Source organism: Mus caroli, chromosome 3, assembly GCF_900094665.2.
Source record: "Mus caroli chromosome 3, CAROLI_EIJ_v1.1, whole genome shotgun sequence".
NCBI classification, from domain to species: domain Eukaryota; kingdom Metazoa; phylum Chordata; class Mammalia; order Rodentia; family Muridae; genus Mus; species Mus caroli.
This window is the reverse complement of record NC_034572.1, coordinates 83451805-83460685: the sequence shown is the minus strand read 5'-3', so window position 1 is coordinate 83460685 and position 8881 is coordinate 83451805. Positions and strand designations below refer to the sequence as shown.

General features: G+C 46.9%; 1 protein-coding gene across 1 annotated transcript; it reads right to left on the bottom strand.

The window, feature by feature from the left end:
- Positions 1-3098: 3098 nt before the first annotated feature.
- Positions 3099-7114, bottom strand: LOC110292022 (protein S100-A15A). The gene is made up of 4 exons (XM_021159181.2): positions 7052-7114; positions 6890-6944; positions 5573-5792; positions 3099-3569 (listed from the first exon to the last, which is right to left on the bottom strand). Exons 3-4 carry the CDS (start codon positions 5720-5722, stop codon positions 3393-3395), a joined length of 327 nt encoding a protein of 108 aa, XP_021014840.1. The 5' UTR covers positions 5723-5792; positions 6890-6944; positions 7052-7114; the 3' UTR covers positions 3099-3392.
- Between the last annotated feature and the right edge of the window lie 1767 nt (positions 7115-8881).

Sequence of the window (8881 nt, the reverse complement as noted above, 5' to 3'; positions counted from 1 at the left end):
CTGCTTGTCCCACTCAAGACATTGTTAGCTGACCACAAGCCAGCACAGTGTCTGACATGCACAAAGGCAGCAGCCACAACTGTAATAGCAGTGAATAATAGAGGCTAATAACTGACAATTACTGGGTGTGTGTTGTGTGTACCATTGTGAGGACTTCCCCAATGCTTTACTTACATAAACCCTCTTAACTCTCAATCCTATGAGGTACATGCATTATAGACCCCATTGTACAGAGGCCCTTCATGAGACACTGGAATAGAAGTGCCTTAAGATGGGATGTGACAACGTCTATTTCCTCCACAGCTTGGAATGCCTCTGTCCTGACAAATTTCTTATTTTAACTACCCAGCTAAGGTAGTATCTACCTTCTCCATCCTGCCCTCCATCAATCTCCCCGACAATATATCTAATCCTCTTTCCTCTGTTCCTCACAAGCCCTTATCTACTGTCCAATAAGTCTCTTTTGTAAGAGGGAATGGTATGCATCCACCATGATAAAAGATAACAAAATAGAACTCAATGTTTTATCACAAGTTTCCAACCAATAATCAGCCCATAGTTTATACATATTCTCCACCAGGCATGATTTTACTTGATTATGCATACATCACCTTACCCCAAAGCAACACATCTCTTTTTAAAGTGTGTTTACATCTGCTGATTCTTTTGATACTCTTGGAAGTCTAGTAGAGTAAACTTTACAAGTAAAATTTTCCCTGTGTAAACCATAAGGAAACTGAGGCACATGTGCCACTCAACACCTCTCCTCGGGCTCACTGAACTTAAGGTGTTTATGAATGAGGGCTTCCTGCCAGCATCCTTGGTAGAATGAGTAAGGCGTGGGTCCTTGAACAATAACCACCAGATAGCAGTCCCTCTAAGTGGGCAGCAGGGTTGTCTGACAGCAGCAGCCACATGTGTGTGCTGAGAACAGAACTGACTCGGCAGAAATGAAGACATTCTAAAGAAACATTTTGTGGCTCTCAGTTTGACTATCAGACTATTGAAACAATGGACTCCAACGAAATGGGAAGCTCCCCAAAGATGTCATGGTGGGAGAAGTTAAAGGCACCAGCCAGAGAGGGACCTGTCTCTAGAAAAAAAAGATTTCCCACCATTCTAACAACTTGTCCGACTGCCTTACAGGATCAGTGATGTGCAGGACCACACCTTGACTAGGACTACTTAGACATACATATCCTTGGCCCTCCATGTAAATTTCCATCTTACTTTAGAAACTTGGAGAGTTCATTGGGTCTCTTTGTCCTTCTTCCCAACATGGCCACATGAATAAATCTTTCTCTGATTCCCACTTGTTATTTTGCTCTTTTAATTGACTTACTGGGGATAGGTGGCTAGACCTGACTTGGGGCACTGATTATGACCTCCAAGTTCAGTAACAAGAAATAAATGAGCATGCTAGAGGAAAGGCCAATTTGTAATTACCTGACAATATGGAGCAATCTAGGATGAGAGTGGCAGGGCTGTGTTTACAGGAAAAGGCTAAGACCCCAGGCTTGTGTCTCAACAGCCAGCTCTGAGGAAACCTGGGCAGAGGAAGCAGCACTGGTGGGGAAATCATCAGGAAGTGTTGGGTAGGTGTCAAGTGCTTAGGCTGCCAGGGCTTCTGTTACCCTGAAAGGTCAGTGCGACCCACCACCGTGTGTCAGTGTAACCTGTAGGACCTGCCTGGACCCTGGGGGAGAGCAGCTGAGTAACTCTGGCTCTTTGATATGAACAAGAAGTCATCAAGAGGTGTCATAGGAGGGACATAGGTCTAAGTCACTAGATTTCAGTTCCATAGGTCCCCTTCCTGATTTCCTTCCTCAAAAACCTGCTGAACCAATCATGTGAGGACACTAGGCCAGTTGCATAAAGATAGAGGTATGCCCTTTATGGGACTAGACTTTGAGGGGAAAGGGATACAAGCTTCTGCCCAGTCTTCAAAAAAGACAGGCCACCAAGTAGGACACTAACAGTGCCCAAAAAAAAACCCTTCCTGAAAGAGTCTTCCCTCATCTCTAGGCTCCAGGAAGAAAAGGAAAAATGAAACAGCCAGGCAGCCACAGGGACCAGTCAGGAGGGCAGGGACCACAGGACTGGGTCCACTGAGTCATGAATAGCTCGGAATCATGAGAAATACCAGACAGTATCATGTTATATTAGTAACAACCACACCCAGCCACTCTTTCCTCCAAGAAGCCTTCCGTGGTTGACAACTCCCAGCTTCTGCTCATCACTCTTCTCATGGCAGGTATCTGCTGCTTGGTTGGGCTAGGTTGCTGGCTTTGCAGGTACTTGCCTTGCCTCTCTGACTCAGCATACACCAAAGCCAGTGAACAGTGCTCCCTAGCACACTGGCTTCCATGGTGACATGGGTCATGTCCAGGTCAACAACCAGCATCATCTTCTCCAGGATCATCAGCAGCAGATACCTGGGTCTCACTCTGGACCCTTCCCCCAAAAGAAATCTGTCCTTGAGGACTAAGACTTTGACGTTTACATTTCTCTCCTGTCTCCTCCCTTTCTTCTGTCCCTATGTACAGCTACTGACTTGTCCACACTGCACCTGTCCAGAATGGACAAGAACCCCTAAGTGAGTCTCCCATCTCTCCCCACAAGATCCATCCTCCAAGGTACCCAAATTCCACTACACCACTTTCAAGGATAAAATCCAAATCTTGGTGTCCTCCTGAATAAATGAAGCTCATATGTTCCCCTTGGACATTTATTTCAAGAGTGCTCTCCACTGTTCCAGGCATACCATCTGGGTCTCTGGTGCCATTATATCTTCTTGAAACACTTCCTCCTCCCCTTCCTGGTCCTGGGTATCTCCTGTCCTCCCAATCTCCTGTGTGTGCAGACTCACAAAAGGACTCCTTCTATTCATCATTATCCATGTGGCTCCCCTCCCCCCTATCCCGCATGTGCAGTGAATGATCAGTCAATAGCATCATTGGGAGTCTTACTTCCTTCTCAGAGGGGACCCTGGCCCAGAGAAGAGCCCCTTCCTTATAGACTTGAGATCAGACAGCAGGTCATCTCACACCTCAGATAAGATTTCTGTTAGCAAGCCTGGGTGTCTTGCATCAGATAAGGGCACCTTGGATTCAAGGCCGGTATTCCCCCATGAAGCAAGGTATCACTGAAGGCAGGAGCCATGTCTTCTGCCCAAAACAATGTTCCTGATAATAAAAACTAAACTTCTTTTACTGAACATTAAGGGATACCCAGAACCATGACCTGAGTACTTCCCAGAAATATTTGTGATATTGTTTGTATGTATGTGTACACACCTAAGAAGAAATACATTGCTGAGTTCTGTACACTGTTCATGGTCAGGTCATGTCTCGGGGAGAGGTTCTGGTGATGAGAGACTGCCTGTCCTCCCTCTAGTAGAGGCTGTGCTCAGTACAGTAGTGTGCACACAACTGCCGGTGGAACTGGAGATGATAGTCCTTCACCAGCTTGCCCAAGATGTACAGGAACTCATCAAAGCAGATCTGGTTGTCCTTGTTTTTGTCAGCCACCCGGAACAGCTCTGTGATGTAGTATGGCTGCCTGCGGCCCTGCCAAACACAAAGAGGATCATAAACACACACTGTGCATCCTCCAGGCTCCTCCTGCTGGGGTTGAAGGGGATTACAGCAGCATGGTCCCCCTATGACAAAATCATCACGTACTACAAAATCAGGCTGAAGAGGCACTGGTGTTAATGGACACCTTGAGTTAATGCCACCTAGAGTGGCATGGGTACAGAAACCAAAAAAATAGTCTTTTCAAAAGAGAACTGTAAATAATTCCTGAATTGAAGTCCAGCAGCCTGGAGTCCCCAGAACCACTTCACCTACAGTCTGTGTCTGTGCTGTCTTCCCAAATGCACTGTAAGCGCTCCACAAGAGATGCTTGTATAGGCTTCCTGAAGGGAAGGCACTGTCTTCTTTCTCCATACCAAGAGCTCCTTAAGGGGAAAGTCTACCTGTTCCCATGCATACACACAGGACCGTCCAAGTCAGGCAGATATCTGCATGCTTTACTACCTACCTAGAAACACTATCTGGTTCATCTATTGTATGCGGAAAATGGACTAGGGCAGAGAAATGGCCACAGAAGCTGCCCAGGATATCCAAGCTGAGAACCCTGAGGCTGAAGATCCAAATGGCAATGGAAAGGACTGTTGGAGATGGGAGAGGAATGTGAGGACAGCTGGGGTTCTTACAAAGAAGATATGAGACAGGTGGAGATGGAGGACATGGTAGAAAATGAGGGGAGGGCAGAAAAAGCAGGTTTCAGCAAGATTTTCCTGGTATATGTGGGCATGCTCATGCACAGAATGGATCATCTGGGAAGTGTTTGTGGGAAGGAGGGTAACACATCTGTAAATAGCTTCAGACCTAGAGGGCAGCCCCTCATCCCTGTCGGAAATCAGCAGCTTCTCTCCCCTTACCAGCCCCACCATCCTATAACCCCATCACATCCAGAGAACAAGTCTTTCTACATCTGATGGGCTCTCCTCAGCTCCCTTATCAACACTCATCCTCACTAAGTCTACTGGCTATGCCCTTGTCTCTGTCCCCAAGAGCCCTTCAGCAAAGGCAATTCTACGGGTTCTATGATTGCAGGCCTGGGCAATCCAAGGCAGTCAGTCCCAAGGAGTTCTTCCCAGAAGGGAAATCTTTTCTTAAAACAGTTAGCAAGGAACTCCTATTCTGACTATCTTCTAAGCCCTCAGAGGAACATTGCAGAAAGAATGAAGTTGTCTTTATGCTCTTTCTCAAAGCCTGGAAGTAAGTGAAGGAAATATTTTACAAAAATGAGCAGACTCTCATTTCCTCGAAAGGTGGCAGGCCAGAAAGCCTGGGACACCAAAGACTTCAGAAGACAGCATCCTCGCTTTCCTTCAGACATGCAGTCCCTAAGAAGCACAATGGCTGAGGATTAGAGCTAATCACAGACTGGATGAGCAGGCTCTATAAGGCCAGGCAGGATCTGAAGCTGGCTCCATCTGACTCTAAGAAGCCCTAGGCATGGGAAGGGGAAGAGGTTATATTTCCCATGACCACCAGATTAGGGCAGTCTCCACAGCCTAAATTACCTACTCTAGACTCATGGCAGACATGCTGGTGAAGAGACTTTTGCTCTGAGGACTTATAGAGAGAGTCTGAGTTTGTGGCAATGTCACTAACTAAAGTGGCTTGTGAACAGAGAACAGCTCTGAGCCTGTCATGCTCTCAGGACACAGAAGGCAGAAGAATCCAAAGGTGTGGTGTCAGGCTGTAGACTCAGAGATGAGCTCTTCAGGGTACTGGAGTGAAACTAAGCTGGTGACTTCAGAGGAGTGAAGGACAGGAAATAAAGCAAACCGTGCCCTCTGCACGCCCTCCCTCCTCCCCCTCCATCCTCCCCCTCCATCCTCCCCCTCCATCCTCCTTTTAGGAACAGGAGATTCTCCTGGGAGTCGTCAATTCCTCCCACCTACCACCTCACTGCTCACTTCCAATCCAATAAACAGCACTCTCTGGGCACTTTGGTTCTCTCTTCATCTCCCACTCCAGCCCCAGACCCAACATACCAAGGTGTCCATGAAGCGAGGCACACTATCCAAGAGCAGAGCTTTCAACTCCTCCAGGGACAAGGTCTCCTTGTCCCCTTCCCGGGCAGCATAGTGATGGAAGCAGTGTATGATTTGGAAGAGGGAGTCCTCCACTGGTGTGTCTGGCATGACTGATGGACCCTGCAGGGTACAGGCAGATCAGCAGAGCAGAGGAGGAGGCTCTGGGACAGCAGAGAGTCTGTAAGGAGGAAGAAGAATCAGATCTGCTAACTGGAGGGATTCTTCCTCCTGGAGACATCTCCCCTGCCCCCAGCACTCCCCACCCACCCACCCACTTCCCTGCGCTGCATCAGAAAGAGGCCTCCTTGGACCCCTGCTGGTCCCATGTGAATTTGGTTCAATAGCTCTGCCCGCTATTGAACCTGCCTGAACTAAGAGTGAGTCCCTTCACTGGAACTGAGGGCCTTCCTGGGTCCAGGAGTGGTCTCCTCGTCGCTAATAGTCAAGATCTGAACAAACTAAAGATGGTTTGAAGCAAGGCACTGTTTTGGTTGTGTACAATGAAGATGTTGAAATCCTCAAAGAGGCAAGATCCCTTCCCCTACAATAAACTACTTGATGGGACCAGCAGAACATTAAGGTAATTATACTGCTCAGGAGAATCAGACTGGGCATTGTGCTGTTCGTGCGTTTTCTCACTGGAATATACAGACAGTCAGCACAGCCATTGACACCTTTGTCCCTACCACTGACATGTTATCTTCTCTAGGCATTGCCACACACCCCTCAGCATAAGTCTATGCTCTTGTGAGCCCTATCCTGTGGCCTTCTCACAACTCTATGCACTGTCCATCTGATGCCCATGGCCGCTCACTCCATAGAGGTGATAGGAAGTAACAGCCTTCCCTAAACCCTGTGCAAACAACAATCATATCAACCATACATCCCGCTTCTTCTGGACCAGATAGATGATAGGCAACGTATCTCAAACCTCATTCCATTTAATCCTCACAGGACCCTGAGGAGTTGATCATCATGATTCTATTCTCCTGGAGGGACAATGAAATCCAAAAAGGCTAGGGAATTTACCAAAATTACACAGCTGCTACACCTAGAATTGGCCTTGAATTCTTGTATTTGTGGACAAGGCCAAAGACACCCTTGTCCTCTGGGATTTTAAACCACTTTGAGGCCACAGTTCTGTTGTTGGAGCACTTGTTCATACTGTGTATGTTCTCCATAACATACAAGCTGAAGGTCTCTGCTCTCTAAGAGCTGCACATACCCAGCACAGCCCACACCACCCCCCAAGATCGTCTTGAAGGAGACACTGACCTGTTGCTCTTGGTGCAGGGCTGCTCAGCATCCACAGCCTGGCCTCTGTACGATCCTGGAAATCAGACAAAAGGCAGACTTCTGAGGAGGGAAACTTCTACCATGCTAGACATCCTGCCCATTCCCTGCCCACCCATTTATGACAGCCAGTGAGTGGCTTACCACAGGTTCTTCTACAGCAGGACCAAACCTTAACTGCATTCCTAGGATGACATCGTCATACTCCTGGCTTTAGGGACCCACCTCCAGGACCTGAAAAACCTAAGAATCACCAAGGTTTCATTATACATCCACTGCCTCCAATCAGAGCTCACTATCCCACCCCACCTCCTAGCCCCAGGGACATCCTTAAAAACAGCTTCCTTGGACACTCTACCTCAATTAGTGAACCTCCGAAGTCCACAGTAATGAATCACATTCATCCACTCAATCAACAAATATTTCATGAGTATTTGCAGCATGCCAGGCCCTCTACTAGGCAACATGAATAAGACACTTGGCCAGCTTGCTCACAGGATGGGGTTGAATAACAGGGCTGACAGTTATATATAGACACCATGTGCCCTAGGCAAGTATAGGACAATCAGGGTACCCATCAAGGGCCACCTCCTCCCAGAAAAAAATAATTGGGGAAGACAACTTAGGGAGGTGCTATTTGAGCAGTGTCTTGAAAATAAATGTTGAGTTACTCTGGAGAATAGAGTAGCTCTTGGCAGAGGGGACTGTGCAAGCAAAGGCTTGGAGGGATGGAACAGTATGGCCTGCTCTAGACATGGAGTTGACATGGTACGCATGCGTGCTTAAAAGGGCAAAGCTCTGGGTAGCAAACACATGAAAGGTAAAGGCTCTGTACACCTAGCCAGTGCTGAACCTTGACTTTCTAAGTGTAAAGAGCTAAGATATTGCTTTAGTAGTCTGGATGATGTGTGGAGGTCAAGACCTACACTCTCTCTCTTTCTCTCCCCCTCTCCCTCCCTCCCTCTCTCTCTCTCTCTCTCTCTCTCTCTCTCTCTCACACACACACACACACACACACACACACAAACACACACAGTGCTAGGATCAGTTTAGACCATTAGGAAATAACGAACTGCAACCTAGAACTAACTCTACTAAGTAGTCCAGACCTGTACATCTGGTCTCTACACAAGTGCCACTTAACTATGAAGGGCAAATTAACTCTCCTTCTTCATCTCACCCCAGTACAAGCCTTCTCTCAGTGGCAGCTTCTGTCTGACCATCTCAGCCCAAGTAGCACACAGGACCGCGCAGGCTGATGAGTGTATCTCCCAGAAGGTGGCGCCAAAGATCAAGCAACTGATTGAGAGTCTCCTCTGTATCCCAGAAAGTTCCCCAGAAATTGAAGGTACAGAGTAAGTGTCCTAGAGTCCCAGGGCTCAGTCCCAGCACCACAACAACCATAGCATAAAGACACACTTAATAATAGCAAATACATAACCCAGTACCTTTTCCAGTTTGCATTCCTCTAACGACACAATTTCCTCAACAGACAAGTGGCTTATCGAACCCCTATTGTCTTTCTAGGCTAAAAATATGGCTCAATTTTCTCAACTATTTGGAAATGCCAAGCTAGAACCCTAAAAATCTTTATTAAATATCTTTGATTCGTCCATCATTCACTGGTAATTTATCTCAAGAAATAGACTAACTAAATAAAGGTTTTAAGCAATAATTAAGAAAATACTCAAAAAAAGAAAGAAAGAAAGAAAATATTCACCACTGTAATGTCTATAATTTAGATGCACAGGTAAATCATGGAATTAACCCTTTTAGTATTTATACAAATACTCTATAATATTTTGTATTTCACCTCTAGTTATCACATGTGGAATGAAGATCCAATAACTAGCTGCTTGCCAAATGCTAGCACCTCTTCCTGACTTGTCTCCCTCCCTGATCACAACCCACCTCCCCCAGGGACTCTGTTCACCTCCCCCTGGCCTGTCTCCCTCCCTGATCAGAACTCACCTC